At 38.3% G+C, this 17413-nt stretch overlaps 1 protein-coding gene across 4 annotated transcripts in view; it reads left to right on the top strand.

Annotated features, from left to right (window-relative positions):
* ARHGAP24 (Rho GTPase activating protein 24) overlaps positions 1–17413 on the top strand; it is a 521561-nt gene that overhangs the window by 499580 nt on the left and 4568 nt on the right. For all 4 annotated transcript variants that reach the window (XM_055297088.2, XM_055297093.2, XM_055297091.2 and 1 more), the window contains one exon: positions 15284–16358. In XM_055297088.2, coding sequence (XP_055153063.1) covers positions 15284–16358 — 1075 coding nt within the window. The remainder of the gene's footprint in view (positions 1–15283; positions 16359–17413) is intronic.

Genomic DNA, 17413 nt, shown 5'->3' with positions numbered 1-17413 from the left:
ACCACACAGTGTCTCTCAGAACTCTCCCAAATCCATACCACACAGTGTCTCTCAAAACTCTCCCAAATCCATACCACACAGTGTCTCTCAAAACTCTCCCAAATCCATTCCATGCAGTGTCTCTCAAAACTCTCCCAAATCCATTCCATGCAGTGTCTCTCAAAACTCTCCCAAATCCATTCCATGCAGTGTGCCTCAAAACTCTCCCAAATCCATACCACACAGTGTCTCTCAGAACTCTCCCAAATCCATTCCGTGCAGTGTCTCTCAAAACTCTCCCAAATCCATACCACACAGTGTCTCTCAAAACTCTCCCAAATCCATACCACACAGTGTGCCTCAAAACTCTCCCAAATCCATACCACACAGTGTGCCTCAAAACTCTCCCAAATCCATACCACACAGTGTCTCTCAAAACTCTCCCAAATCCATACCACACAGTGTCTCTCAAAACTCTCCCAAATCCATTCCATGCAGTGTCTCTCAAAACTCTCCCAAATCCATTCCATGCAGTGTCTCTCAAAACTCTCCCAAATCCATTCCATGCAGTGTGCCTCAAAACTCTCCCAAATCCATACCACACAGTGTCTCTCAGAACTCTCCCAAATCCATTCCGTGCAGTGTCTCTCAAAACTCTCCCAAATCCATACCACACAGTGTCTCTCAAAACTCTCCCAAATCCATACCACACAGTGTGCCTCAAAACTCTCCCAAATCCATACCACACAGTGTCTCTCAAAACTCTCCCAAATCCATACCACACAGTGTCTCTCAAAACTCTCCCAAATCCATACCACACAGTGTCTCTCAAAACTCTCCCAAATCCATTCCATGCAGTGTCTCTCAAAACTCTCCCAAATCCATTCCATGCAGTGTCTCTCAAAACTCTCCCAAATCCATTCCATGCAGTGTGCCTCAAAACTCTCCCAAATCCATACCACACAGTGTCTCTCAAAACTCTCCCAAATCCATACCACACAGTGTCTATCAGAACTCTCCCAAATCCATACCACACAGTGTCTCTCAAAACTCTCCCAAATCCATTCCATGCAGTGTCTCTCAAAACTCTCCCAAATCCATTCCATGCAGTGTCTCTCAAAACTCTCCCAAATCCATACCACACAGTGTCTCTCAAAACTCTCCCAAATCCATTCCATGCAGTGTGCCTCAAAACTCTCCCAAATCCATACCACACAGTGTCTCTCAGAACTCTCCCAAATCCATACCACACAGTGTCTCTCAAAACTCTCCCAAATCCATACCACACAGTGTCTCTCAGAACTCTCCCAAATCCATACCACACAGTGTCTCTCAAAACTCTCCCAAATCCATTCCATGCAGTGTCTCTCAAAACTCTCCAAAATCCATTCCATGCAGTGTCTCTCAAAACTCTCCCAAATCCATTCCATGCAGTGTGCCTCAAAACTCTCCCAAATCCATTCCACACAGTGTCTCTCAAAACTCTCCCAAATCCATTCCGTGCAGTGTCTCTCAAAACTCTCCCAAATCCATTCCATGCAGTGTCTCTCAAAACTCTCCCAAATCCATACCACACAGTGTCTCTCAAAACTCTCCCAAATCCATTCCGTGCAGTGTCTCTCAAAACTCTCCCAAATCCATACCACACAGTGTCTCTCAAAACTCTCCCAAATCCATACCACACAGTGTCTCTCAAAACTCTCCCAAATCCATTCCATGCAGTGTCTCTCAAAACTCTCCCAAATCCATACCACACAGTGTCTCTCAAAACTCTCCCAAATCCATACCACACAGTGTCTCTCAAAACTCTCCCAAATCCATTCCATGCAGTGTCTCTCAAAACTCTCCCAAATCCATTCCATGCAGTGTCTCTCAAAACTCTCCCAAATCCATTCCATGCAGTGTCTCTCAAAACTCTCCCAAATCCATTCCATGCAGTGTCTCTCAAAACTCTCCCAAATCCATACCACACAGTGTCTCTCAAAACTCTCCCAAATCCATACCACACAGTGTCTCTCAAAACTCTCCCAAATCCATTCCGTGCAGTGTCTCTCAAAACTCTCCCAAATCCATACCACACAGTGTCTCTCAAAACTCTCCCAAATCCATACCACACAGTGTCTCTCAAAACTCTCCCAAATCCATTTCATGCAGTGTCTCTCAAAACTCTCCCAAATCCATACCACACAGTGTCTCTCAAAACTCTCCCAAATCCATACCACACAGTGTCTCTCAAAACTCTCCCAAATCCATTCCATGCAGTGTCTCTCAAAACTCTCCCAAATCCATTCCATGCAGTGTCTCTCAAAACTCTCCCAAATCCATTCCATGCAGTGTCTCTCAAAACTCTCCCAAATCCATACCACACAGTGTCTCTCAAAACTCTCCCAAATCCATACCACACAGTGTCTCTCAAAACTCTCCCAAATCCATTCCGTGCAGTGTCTCTCAAAACTCTCCCAAATCCATTCCATGCAGTGTCTCTCAAAACTCTCCCAAATCCATTCCATGCAGTGTCTCTCAAAACTCTCCCAAATCCATTCCATGCAGTGTCTCTCAGAACTCTCCCAAATCCATACCACACAGTGTCTCTCAAAACTCTCCCAAATCCATACCACACAGTGTCTCTCAAAACTCTCCCAAATCCATTCCGTGCAGTGTCTCTCAAAACTCTCCCAAATCCATTCCACACAGTGTCTCTCAAAACTCTCCCAAATCCATTCCATGCAGTGTCTCTCAAAACTCTCCCAAATCCATTCCATGCAGTGTCTCTCAAAACTCTCCCAAATCCATACCACACAGTGTCTCTCAAAACTCTCCCAAATCCATACCACACAGTGTCTCCCAAAACTCTCCCAAATCCATTCCATGCAGTGTCTCTCAAAACTCTCCCAAATCCATTCCATGCAGTGTCTCTCAAAACTCTCCCAAATCCATTCCATGCAGTGTCTCTCAGAACTCTCCCAAATCCATACCACACAGTGTCTCCCAAAACTCTCCCAAATCCATTCCATGCAGTGTCTCTCAAAACTCTCCCAAATCCATTCCATGCAGTGTCTCTCAAAACTCTCCCAAATCCATTCCACGCAGTGTCTCCCAAAACTCTCCCAAATCCATTCCATGCAGTGTGCCTCAAACCTCTCCCAAATCCATTCCATGCAGTGTCTCTCAAAACTCTCCCAAATCCATTCCACACAGTGTCTCTCAAAACTCTCCCAAATCCATTCCACACAGTGTCTCTCAAAACTCTCCCAAATCCATTCCATGCAGTGTGCCTCAAAACTCTCCCAAATCCATTCCATGCAGTGTGCCTCAAAACTCTCCCAAATCCATTCCATGCAGTGTCTCTCAAAACTCTCCCAAATCCATTCCATGCAGTGTGCCTCAAACCTCTCCCAAATCCATACCACACAGTGTCTCTCAAAACTCTCCCAAATCCATTCCATGCAGTGTGCCTCAAAACTCTCCCAAATCCATACCACACAGTGTCTCTCAGAACTCTCCCAAATCCATTCCATGCAGTGTGCCTCAAAACTCTCCCAAATCCATTCCATGCAGTGTGCCTCAAACCTCTCCCAAATCCATACCACACAGTGTCTCTCAAACCTCTCCCAAATCCATACCACACAGTGTCTCTCAAAACTCTCCCAAATCCATACCACACAGTGTCTCTCAAAACTCTCCCAAATCCATTCCATGCAGTGTGCCTCAAACCTCTCCCAAATCCATACCACACAGTGTCTCTCAAACCTCTCCCAAATACATACCACACAGTGTCTCTCAAAACTCTCCCAAATCCACCCAAGCAGGGTCTCTTGTCTTCTTCTGCCCTTCCTCATTCTCTGAATCACTTATTTTCTTACTTCCACAAATAAGTTTCTCCTCTTCTTATTCATTCTCCTGATTTATATAAAATTAGATCATATCTGAGGGTAGAATTAACTCTTCACAGTAATAATCTTTTAAAATATATCTTAATTTATCATTCAATAAATATTCATTAAGCAACTGCTTTATGCAATGCTCATCAGTAAGCCTGGGACTGCAAAGATGAATAAGGAAAAGTTTTGCCCTACAGGAACTTACAGCCTAGCCTCGTTGCAGATTTGAACCACTAAACATTCAATTATAGTATGAAAAATGTTATATACAGGATATGTCAAAGGGCTATGAGATCAAAAGTAGGGAATTATGGTATTTTTCTTAGAGGTTATGGGGAACCATCAGAGATGGGACATTTAAACAGTCATTCCACCAGAAAAAGAAATATAGATTGGTAAGTGGGTGAGTGTCTTAGTCCACTGGAGTTACTATAACAAAACACCATAGACTGGGTAGCTTATGAAGAACAGAAATTTATTATTCAGTTCTGAAGTCTGGGAAGTCCAAGATCAAGGCGCCAGCAGATAGGTATCTGGTGAGGACCCATTTCCTGGTTCACATACAGCTGTTTACTTGCTGTGTCCTTACTTAGCTGAAGGGGTGAAGGAGCTCTCTGGGATCTCTTTTATGCTGGTACTAATCTAATTTATGAGGGCTGCACCCCCATGACCTAGTTATCTCCCAAAGGCCTTACCTCCTAATACCATCACACTGGGGGTTAGGATTTCAAAATATGAATTTTGTTGAGGACACAAACATTCAGTGTTTGGCAGAAAGAAAGATCACAGTGCATCCAAGTGAAAAATTTGGTAAGGTCAATGATGTCAGGGCATATAGGGAAGATTGGTGAAAGAATGGCTGGAAAGACTTCACAATATTTTCAAGGCCTTATAGACCATTCTGCATTCAGGAATCTTTGATAACTATTGAGCAAGAGCATGTTGAGATTGGATTTTTTTATTTTAGAAAAACAACTCTTTTATTTTACTATTAATTTTTTTCAAGATGGAGTCTCGCTCTGTCACTCAGGCTGGAGTGCAGAGGCACGATGTCGGACACAGCAACCTCCACCTCCCGGGTTCAAGTGATTCTCCTGCCTCGGCTTCCTGAGTAGCTGGGTTTATAGGCACCCGCAACCACATCCAGCTAATTTTTGTATTTTTAGTAGAGATGGGGTTTCACCATGTTGGCCAGGTCTCAAACTCCTGACCTCAGGTGATCCGCCCACCTTGGCCTCCCTGAGTGCTGGGATTAGAGGCATGAGCCACCATGCCCGGCCAGAAGAGTAACTCTTATACCCAAAGGAATATAAACATCCTATTATAAAGACACATGCATGTGTATGTTCATTGCAGCACTATTCACAATAGCAAGGATGTGGAATCAACCTAAATGCCCATCAGTGATAGACTGGATAAAGAAAATATGGTACATGTACACCATGGAACACTGTGTAGCCACAAAAATGAACAAGAGCATGTCCTTTGCAGGGACATGGATGGAGCTGAAGGCCATTATCCTCAGCAAATTAACATAGGAACAGAAAACCAAATACCTCGTGTTCTCACTTATAGGTGGGTGCTAAAGGATGAGAACACATGGACAGAGGGAGGGGAACAACACACACTGGGGCCTATTGGAGGGTGGATGATGGGAGGAGGGAGAGGATCAGGAAAAATAACGGGTACTAGGCTTCATACCTGGGCAATGAAATAATCTGTACAACAAACCCTCATGACACAAGTTTACCTGTGTAACAAATGTGCACTTATACCCCTGAATTAAAACAAAAGTTTTAAAAAAGAAAAGTAACTCTGGTAGCTCTGGGGATTGGCTGAAGAAGAGAGGTAGTGATCAGACTGCAGACAGGTATTATCTCTCACAGGCTCTGACTTCTGAGATCAAATTTGTATTTGTGCTCATGCCTCCTAGTCATTTGCTGTGCATTTTATATATGCACAATTATAATTCAATCAAATATACTCTAAAGCTGAAGTAACCCCTGAGATACAATAGGTGTTTGCAGCATTAGCCTGATCTGAGTGAGTGTAATCCAAGTGAAATGGTTTTATTTCATTTCAGTAAAAACTGCACAGGTTGGAAAATGAACCTTACATATTTACTAACCCATAACAGTTATTTTCTTTTCTTATTTTGGTGGATGTTTAAGTGAATGAAACTCATTATTCTTGTGTTAACATACTATTTGCAGTCAACTGACATGAATTCTATTGAAAAACATGGAGACTGCTTTATTTTTTAAATACTCTCTTTTAAAATTATCTTTTACTTGAAAAATTCTCTATACATAATTCCTTACCGTTACTCTTCTTCTTGCTACCATTCAAATATTGATGTAGCCATTAATGATATCCTTGCTATATAAGCATATCCATATCTATAGAATAGATATGTGCTTTCAAGGAAACCTTTAGAATGTTTTTTCAGCATTATTTTAAAATACTGACAAATAATATTGCATTCTGCTTCCCGTCGTGATGAAGGAATAGAGATTGTTCAAATTTAACAACTAGAAAACCAGAAAACTATGAAGCAGCAGTTTTTAGACATTGGACAACAGGTAATACATGCCTATGATTCATAAGAGAAAGAAAACAAATGAGGGGAACCCAGTTATTGCCTCAGATTACTACTGGGAGGCAGTTTTCACATTGTATCACAGGGAAGAAAAATGCAAGCAAAGTCCAGGTATTGCTGAGCTGAAGAGAGTAAGGTCAGACAATGAGAAGCCCAAGGGAGCTAGAATTTGGGGGAGTAGAAAACAGAAAAGAGAACTAGACATAGAGCATCCAGAAATCTATGGAGAGTAGATGAGAACTGATTTATGTTTGCATGAGAGGACACTACACAAGACTTGAGGGAATTTACCAGAGATTCATAGTCTGAACAACTTCTGGGCCTCAAACTGAGCTTGAAATAATTTGTCTTTCCCACAGAAAGAGTGCAAAGTCCTGATAATGAGGCATTGTGTAGCGTTCTCACAAAGGTATTACCTTAGTGCTAAGATTTAAATTATGGATTAGTCCTCACAAATTTTAAAGCAACTTTTAAATGATCCAGTGGGAGCTCAGGGAGGAAGGGAAGGATGAATACCAGGAGCATAAGGAATTTTTAGGGCAGTGAATCTATTCGGTATGATGCTGGAATGATGGATACATGACATTATGTATTTGTCAAAACCCATAGAGCATACAACACAAAAAGTGATCCCTAATGTCAACTATGGATTTTAGTTAATGATAATGTATAATATGGACTCATCAAGTATATCAAATATACCACATTAATGCAAGATGTTAATAAAAGGGGAAACTGTGTTTAAAAAGGTGGTGGAGAGGAGGTATATAGGAACCCTCTGTACTTTCTGCTCGATTTTTCTGTACACCTAAAACTGCTCTAAAAAATAAGCTTATTGGCCAGGCGCGGTGGCTCACGCTTGTAATCCCAGCACTTTGGGAGGCCGAGGCGGGCGGATCACGAGGTCAGGAGATCGAGACCACAGTGAAACCCCGTCTCTACTAAAAAATACAAAAAAAAATTAGCCGGGCGTGGTGGCGGGCGCCTGTAGTCTCAGCTACTCGGAGAGGCTGAGGCAGGAGAATGGCGTTAACCCGGGAGGCGGAGCTTGCAGTGAGCCGAGATTGCGCCACTGCACTCCAGCCTGGGCGAAAGAGCGAGACTCTGTCTCAAAAAAAAAAAAAAAAAAAAAGCTTATTAACATATAATAAATATGATTCAGCCAATCCCCAGATGCTTCACTCTGTGCCAGGACGAAGTCCAACACATCTAGAATATATTTTTTTTTCAAAATTCAGTAACCAACTGTATAAAGCCCACAATGTTTTCCATACAATTACAAACTACAAGGCATGCAAAGAATCATAAAAATATGAGCTGTAACCAGGACATAACATAGCTAATAGAAAAAGACCGAAATGTGATTGAGTCATTTCTGATAGCAGACAAGGATATTATTATTATATTCTGTAAATATGTTCAAGAAGGTAAAGCAAAATGTAACACGATGAAGAGATAGGTCAAATATTTTTTTAAAGTCCAAGTAGAATTTCTAAGGATGATAATTATCACTTAAGTGAATATTACACTCAATGAGATTAATAGCAGATTAGGAGAAAACTTAAAAAGAATAAATTCAGACTTATAAAAACTTTGTCTTTATAAGAGAAGCTATCATGAAGCACAGAGAAAAAATACTCATTTTTTTTCACAGAATTGATGAAAATTACAAACACAAAGATCTCAGAAGCTCAGAATTAACATAAAGGGAGCCACACAAAAGCACATCATAAAATGCTGAGAACCAATTTAAGAGAAAAGTTTAGGAGCAGACTGAGGAACAAAGGACACATTACATACAGAAGAACAAAGAGAAATGTTGCAGAAGATTTCTTGTTAGAAATTATATAACCAAAAGACATGGATCAAAACCTTTGAAGTACTGAAAAAAATCTATCAACCTAGATTTCTATGTCCAGTGAATATATTTAAATATTTTTCAAATATAAAAAGGAGCTAAGGGCCTTTTGAGAGAAACAAAATCTGTGAGTAAATTCATCACTGATGGTCTTGTACTACAAGAAACGTTAAATAGTTGTTGTGGCAGAAGGAATATGAATCCAGATAGACACATATGCACACAGATGAATGAAGAGCACTGCACAGCAATAGTATGTGGATTAATATAAAATAATACTTTTTATTATTATTAATCTCATTAAAAGATAACCTGTTGTATAAAGCAAAAATAAGATAATATAATATGGGATACATAATACATACAGAAATGAAATGTATGACAACGACAGAATAAAAGACAGAAAATGGAAGCAAACAGATGAAAGCAGACTAAGGCTTTTAATTTGTGTGCAAAGTGTTGCAATATTATTTAAAGGTAGACCGTAATAAATTAAATATGAATATTATAAACATAGAACAACTACTAAAAAATAAACTGAAGTATTAGGTAATAAGCCAACAATAAAGATAAAATGGAATGTTATACAATAATAAACTTTTTTTAAAAAAATGACTTAAAAAAATAAAAGAGAAGCAATTATCAGATGCGACAAGTGGAAAAAAATACCATGATGGCAGAATTAAACTCAACCATATCGATAATTACATTTAATCTTAATGCCTTATATATTCCAGTCTAAAGGCAGAGATAAAATAAATAAAAATTCAACACTCAACTCTATACTGTATACACATCATTTAAAATATAAATATATAGGTATGTTTAAAAACTAAATGAAAGGAAAAAGTTCTACCAAGTTTGTGTGATACAACTAAAGTAGTGCTTGGAGGAAAATTCATATAATTATGGACTTATATTAGAAAGAATAAAAACCTAAAATTAATTATCTAAGTTTCCTTTTCAGAGAGCTGCAAAAAGAAGAGGGAATTTAAACCAAAGGAAACAGAGGCAAGGAGTAATAAAGATAAGAACAAAAATCAAGAAAATAGAGAGAGAACAAAAACAATCTAGAAAACCAGTGAAACCAAGAGCTGGTTTGTTAAAAAGATTAATAAAATTGATAAAACTCATCATACTGATCAGAAAAGAAAAAACAAAGTTACATTACCTATATCAGGTTTAACAGAAGTGACCTACCAAAGATCTTACAAATGTTAAAATAATCATAAGGGACTATTATGAACAACTTTTTGCCAAGAAATTGGGCAATGGAGACGAAATGTTCAAGTTCCTTAAAAGATACAAACTAAAGCTCACTCAAGATTAGAAAGAAAAAAAGAAACTGAGACTAGTAAAGCAATTGAATTTGTAGCTAAAAACATTCCCACAAAAACAAAAACACCTCTAACTTAAATTTACTGGTGAATTATAACAAATATATAAAGAAGAAATTATATTAATTGTGCACAGACTCTTTCAGAAAAAAAGAGGTAGAGGGAATTCTTGCCAACTAATTTTATGAGGCCAGTGTTGCTCTGATATCAAAACAGATAAAGACATTATAAGAAAAGACAAATACAGAATAACATCCCTCATGAATATAGACATGTAAATCCTAAACAAAACCTTACTGGATTGACTTCACCATATAAAAAGGATAATAAATCAGGACCAGTGGGGTTTATCCCAGGAAGACAGGTTGGTTAGCCAAAATCAATGTAATTCACTGTATTAATATACCACTTTAAGATACAAAAAAATCATCGCAGATGCAGATAAAAAAATTTGAAAGTTTCTCAAATTAACAAAGGTTATCTCTGAAAAATTTAGTTAAAATACTATCGTTAATGGTAAAAGACCAAATGCTTTGCCTCTAAGATCGGATTTAAGGTAAATTTACCTTATCCCACCACTTCCATTGTACTGGAAATCCTAGCCAGTAATAATAAATAAAAGGTATAAAATTGGAAATGAATATGTAAAACTCTCTTTATTCACAGTCAACATGAACATCTATGTAGAAAATTCTTTGTAATCGACAAATAAAACTAATATGACGAATGCACGAATATATAAAGATCACATAATGCACAGTCAATTTATAAAACTTTGTTGTATTTCTACATACTACATTGGACAATTAGAATTGAAATAAAAATTATTGTTTAGAACAACACTCATAAATTTAAAATAGGGAGAAATTTAAGAAAGCATGTATAAGACACACTCTGAAAACTACTAAACATTAACAAACAAATAAGAACTACATAAATGTGGGCCGGGCGCGGTGGCTGACGCCTGTAATCCCAGCACTTTGGGAGGCTGAGGCGGGCAGATCACGAGGTCAGGAGATCGAGACCATCCTGGCTAACACAGTGAAACCCCGTCTCTACTAAAAATACAAAAAATTAGACGGGCGAGATGGTGGGCGCCTGTAGTCCCAGCTACTCGGGAGGCTGAGGCAGGAGAATGTCGTGAACCCCGAGGGGCGGAGCCTGCAGTGAGCCGAGATCGTGCCACTGCACTCCAGCCTGGGCGACAGAGCGAGACTCCATCTCAAAAAAAAAAAAAAAAAAAGAACTACATAAATGTGGAAATATACCCTGCTCATGTATTAGAATACTCAATATTATTAAGCTATTATTTTTTCTAAAATTGACCTATAGTTTTAATATAATTGTCACAAAAATATTCCATCAGAATTTTTATTTGTAGAAATTGACAATCTGATTATAAGTTTTACAGGGAAATAAACGCTATCTAGAATAGCACAAATAATTTGAAAGGAAATAACAGAGTTGAATATATATAACTTGATTTCAAGACTTAGTATAAAGTCACACAAAATTGTGGTATTGATATAAAGATGGACACACAGATTAATGAAATAGAACAAATAGTGCAGAAATATGAGTAGTCATTTGATTTTTGACCAATGTACCACGGTATTTCAATGGAAAGGGGAAGGTCATTTCCCCAAATGATGTGGGAACAATTTCATAGCCCTAAAAAATATAAATAAATTACCTCAATCCTTACCTCACATCACATACAAAAAACTTAAAATGGATCACAGACCTAAATGTAGGAGTTAAAAGTATAAGACATATAGAAGAAAATATTTTTAAAGAAATCTTATGACGTTGTGCTAGTCAAGACTTAGGACACAAAAGGCTCTAAGTATAAAAATATTTTTAAAAAAATTATTTGATAAGTTGGACTTTGTCAAAATTGACACTTTTCAAAAAGTCAAGCCTTTTTGGAAATGGGGACTACATTTGCAAATCACTATCTGATAAATAACTTGTTTTAAGAATATGTAAAGAACTCATGCAAAACAAGACAGTCAACTCAATGAAAAAATGGCGAAAGATTTGAAATATACACATCATCAAAGAAGATACACAAATATCAAATAATACATGGAAAGATGCTCAGCATCTTTAGTCATTAGAAAAACTAAAATGTAAACCAGAATAAAATGTCTCTACACATTTCTTACAAAGTGTAAAGTTAAGACTGAAAATATACCAAGTTTGGCTGGTAGAAATACAAAATGTTAGGGCCAATTCACAAAAGAATTAGGTAGGTTCTTACTAACTTAAATATGCAGTAACCGTAAAACCGAGCAGGACCATGTGCTAAACATTTACCCAAGGAAAAAGAAAACATATGTTCACCCAAGACTTGCAGCCAAATGTTCATATCGACACTATTCATATTAGCCCCAAACTGGAAACAGACCAATTCTCCGTCAACTAGTGAACAGATAAATTGTGGCACATCTACAGCAAGTAATACTATTTGACAATAAAAAGAATGAACTGCTACATGTAACAACATAAATGTCAAAAGTATTATGCTAAGTGGAAAATGCCTACATATGAAAGTCTACATACTGTATTATTCCATTTATATGAAATTGTAAAAAAGGCAAAACTATAGAGACAGAAAGCACATCAAGGATGCTCTGGGCCAGAGTTAGGGGCAGGGAACTGACTCCAAAGAGGCTTAAGTGTCACTTTTCTATATCATGATTAGGTGGTATTTTCAGGAGTATATACACTTGTCAAAAATCGTCAGGTATCTTACAGATATGTTCAAACATGCAAAATGACACATGTACAAAGTTATTCATTGCAAAAAATACAAATTGAAACTATATTGCACAGAATGCTGTCATCTACATATATTTTTGCATTTACATATTATATTTAAAGTCCCTAGGTTTTTTTAAAGAAAAATCAAATTTTTAGCCAATGCTTATGATGAAAAGTGCCTATTACATGGTATTTAGAGTCAACCTGTATAAAATTATATGGTTCAGGGAAGAATTGCTGGATCGTGTAGCCCAGTGGGACTCCAGAATCTGCTTGGACTCTTCAGAATGGGCTGGTGATTATAACCACTCTGTCCTCATTATCTGGGCTTCATGTTCCTCACTGGCATTCTAAGAAAATGACAGGGAATCAAAAGGAAAAAGTGATAGTGTGTATAGTGGCACACGCATCATCATTACTGCCGAACTAGTCTGTCCTAAGCGATTATAAAAATTCTAAGAAAGTCTCTTTACAAGGGGCTATGGCCATTTATTGTCCCAGAGACTAGATGGAATCAAAGCTTCCCAAGATACAAGAGAGAGTTTAAGTCTCTAGGGACCTGACACTCATACTCCTTAACTGTGACAAGTACACTTTGACATGGCTGTTCACAAACTCATCATGGAGACCTTAAGAATGTTGCTCTTCAATTAATTACATGCTCCCACACAGTTCATAGCTATGATGGGAAGCAGTGATACTTCAAATGTTAACATTCCAATGATAGGAAAAAGGTCCAGTTTCCCAAAATACTAGACAGTCATATATAATGGAAACTGCAAACCTCCGAAAGTGTGTCTGCATATGGGCAAATAGTAAAAGCAATGAATACACAATGTCTTCAAGCACAGTACACAAGTTTGACAGTGTTATTCTAACTGCTCTAAAATTCTCTTTATCAGATTCACTGCTAACATGCATGGAAAATATGATGACAAATTCGGAGATTACTGAAAGAGAAAAGAAGGCTATATAATACAATCAATTATTACATTCAGTCTTTTTTTTCACAATTCTGTAATAATTGATGGTAATTCAATAGATATTTATCTTTATCTAGTTTTATCTTTAAAACTATCCCAAGTTTACTTATTACTGCTACAGTTTTAAATTGCAGCAGGTGAAATATAGTAGGACAAATGTATATTTGGAATAAGACTAAATATTACATTTCACCTTGATCACATCGTCTCTGTGCCCTGAGCAAATAGCTTAACCTCTCTGACCCTCAATTTTCTCATCTAAGAAAAATGAATCCTATCTTTCGGACTTTCAGGAAATTTAATTTGGAAGATATAAGGGAAACATTTGCATCTACTACAGTGTTTCTCAAACTGTAATGCACCCAGGAATCACCTGGAGATTCTGATTCAGAAGCTCTGCATTGGGTGCTGACATTTTCAAGCTTCCAGGTGATGCCAGTGCTACAATTCTATTATTGCTGATGTTATCTAGAAGCTAGTTTATAATGCAAAATCTCATGTTCCACCCAATGCCTACTGAATTTCAGTCTTCCTTTTAACAGGATCTCCAGGTAATTTTTATGAACTTTAAAATTTGAATAACATCGATGTAGCAGTAGATCTTGCTTATTGCTGATATGTAGTCTAAAATATTATGTTTTGACTTATCACAGGAAAAATGTGTAGAATATAAATGAATATAATATTTTTTTTCCTATTCAAAATCTGATTTTGAATTATATTTCCCACGTGTCACCAGAAGCTAAAAAGTGGCCTTGCCCCAGGTCAGATTTCTACTCCCTGACAGCCTCTCAATTAGCTGCTGTTTTAATGAAATTAAACTCTGGGATCAAGCCCTGGGTCTGGTCCTTAACATGTAACCTTAATCAAGTTACTTAATGAAATTCTGCATTGTCAAAAGCCTTTTTTCATCATTTTCTTCACCAAATCTCAAGTTTTAAGTATTTTTATATAGAAACTATTTAAGTATTTTATATAGAAACTATATAAAATCCAACCCTGCTCTGCCCATTCCAGTGGCTGCCAGATAGCTGGTTTTCTTTGTGATTTTGGGCTGTTGGTTTTCAAGGAGAGGAGGAGAAGATTAGAGCAAGTTAAAATGCCACAGACCTTGCTGCTCTTACTGAGATTCAGCCATTTTTCTTGAGTAAACATTCTCCAGATTGCATCAAGCCATTAGTTAATTTACAGAATTCCAAAATAGTTGATTCTGGAAATTTTTGCTAGTTGCTTGTATGGTGAAGAGGATTTTTGCAGGTTTTCACTACACCATTCTGGCTGATGTCACTTAAAATGCCCTGAAGCTTTTGAATGGTGAAAAAAAGTCTTACGAATTTTCATTATCTTGATACATTAGAGAAACCATGCATCCACCCTCATTGTATAGGGTTCCATTTACAGATACCATTAAAGTATCTTGATAGTTTGACGCAATTATTAGATGAGAGGTCACAGTGACCTCCTCCTAAGAAATATTTCTCAGAATTAAATGTCAAATTCGTAATAAATATTGTATTATGATTAAGAGCCCAGGTTTTTAATGATTAACTCTGGGATCAAGCCCTGGGTCTGGTCCTTAACGTGTAACCTTAATCAAGTTACTTAACCTTTATAATACAGTGATAATAACAGTATGTATGTATAGATTTGTTTCAAAATTCAATAAGTTACAAAAGCAAAGTGCTTGACACAGTTCGTGGCACAGAGTAAATGCTCAAGATGTTTTAGCTTCTATTGCTATTATCATAGTTAAGAATATGGTTTGGTACTGCTAATAATAATGAATGTTCTCTTGAATGTGTTTCTTTAAGAGTCACATTGAAATAGAAATAAATAAAAACTGTCTCACTCATGCTACTTTATGTTCTATGCAATTCTAGGCACCGTGGTGGTCCAGCAGTTGATGTCAGTGATGATTAGCAAACATGATTGCCTCTTTCCCAAAGATGCAGAACTACAAAGCAAGCCCCAAGATGGAGTGAGCAACAACAATGAAATTCAGAAGAAAGCCACCATGGGGCAGTTACAGAACAAGGAGAACAATAACACCAAGGAGAGCCCTAGTAAGCAGTGCTCCTGGGACAAGTCTGAGTCACCCCAGAGAAGCAGCATGGACAATGGATCCCCCACAGCTCTATCAGGCAGCAAAACCAACAGCCCAAGGAACAGTGTTCACAAGCTAGATGTGTCTAGAAGCCCCCCTCTCATGGTCAAAAAGAACCCAGCCTTTAATAAGGGTAGTGGGATAGTTACCAATGGGTCCTTCAGCAGCAGTAATGCAGAAGGTCTTGAGAAAACCCAAACCACCCCCAATGGGAGCCTACAGGCCAGAAGGACCTCTTCACTGAAGGGATCTGGTACCAAAATGGGCACGCACAGTGTACAGAATGGAACAGTGCGCATGGGCATCTTGAACAGCGACACACTCGGGAACCCTGCAAATGTTCGAAACATGAGCTGGCTGCCAAATGGCTATGTGACCCTGAGGGATAACAAGCAGAAAGAACAAGCTGGAGAGTTAGGCCAGCACAACAGACTGTCCACCTATGATAATGTCCATCAACAGTTCTCCATGATGAACCTTGATGACAAGCAGAGCATCGACAGTGCTACCTGGTCCACTTCCTCCTGTGAAATCTCCCTCCCTGAGAACTCCAACTCCTGTCGCTCTTCTACCACCACCTGCCCAGAGCAAGACTTTTATGGGGGGAACTTTGAGGACCCTGTTTTGGATGGGCCCCCACAGGACGACCTTTCCCACCCCAGGGACTATGAAAGCAAAAGTGACCATAGGAGTGTGGGAGGTCGAAGTAGTCGTGCCACCAGCAGCAGTGACAACAGTGAGACATTTGTGGGCAACAGCAGCAGCAACCACAGTGCACTGCACAGTTTAGTTTCCAGCCTGAAACAGGAAATGACCAAACAGAAGATAGAGTATGAGTCCAGGATAAAGAGGTAAGGAAAATCCGGAGGTCGTAACTACCAGAGAGGGCTCAGTAGCCTCCTACTGTGGGACAGGATCACACTGAGGGTGACATGTGCTGTCTCCAAAGTCAAAGAAACCTAAGTTTGCTCCACCATTTATGAGCTTTGTGACTGTGTGCAAGTTAGCTACATCTCTGTGAGCTTTGATTCCCTAATGTAAACAATTTAAATACTAGTAGTGTCTACCTCAAAAGCACGTAAGAAGTGATTGAACATTTCCCTGGTACAGAATAGGCTCAATAATGTCATCTTTGATTATTATTAAATAGATAGATTTGCATTAGAGGGCTGGAAGGAGAGGGGCTGTGAGGACATGGACAGAGCATAGGAGCCTGTTAGTTTTCACTAACAAGAAAAGGATGAAACTAGGGTAAAAATAAAAGAAGAAGTAAATAGACCTCCATGTTTTATTCTTTCAATCATTGAATGTTGAGAGAGTGCCTTCTATCTGCCAGGCTCTGTTCCAGACACTGAGGATTCAGATGACCTGAGAGAGGCCATAAGAGCCAGGTGACATAGGGGATTGACAGGCTGATTTTCAGCCTTTGACTTTTACTCTGAGATAGAAATCCATGTAGGTTTTTGAGAAGAGGGGTGACGTGAAGTATGTTCATATGAACAAGGAAGACTGTAGCCTAAATGAGGAAGAAATAATATGATTTATAAAGAAGCAATTATGCTAAAGCCTAATTATATCAATGTGCATCTTCTCATAAAATGATCAAAGTAGGAGTAGCTCCTCTAGTGGTCTCAGTCCCAGTTTCAGGCTGTGTGATTTGGACACCCTTCCTGGTGTGCTAGGATCCTCAGTCAGTTGTTAAGTTGGCTTTAATTTACCTTAATATGTTTCCTATCCATTCATCAATTATCAGACGAAAAGATAACATACTTTCAGAAGCTATGGCAAAGTAAATATTAAAAAATACTACTTATAAATAAGATTGAAAAATGACTTCCTTGGAAAGTATTGTTTTGGTAAGTTTCACTGAGTGGAATTGTGGTTTGAATTTTTCTATATAATGGAG

Source organism: Symphalangus syndactylus, chromosome 10, assembly GCF_028878055.3.
Source record: "Symphalangus syndactylus isolate Jambi chromosome 10, NHGRI_mSymSyn1-v2.1_pri, whole genome shotgun sequence".
In the NCBI taxonomy this organism is placed as follows: Eukaryota; Metazoa; Chordata; class Mammalia; order Primates; family Hylobatidae; genus Symphalangus; species Symphalangus syndactylus.
Note: the sequence above shows the minus strand (reverse complement) of the source record. Positions and strands in the feature narration are given on the sequence as shown.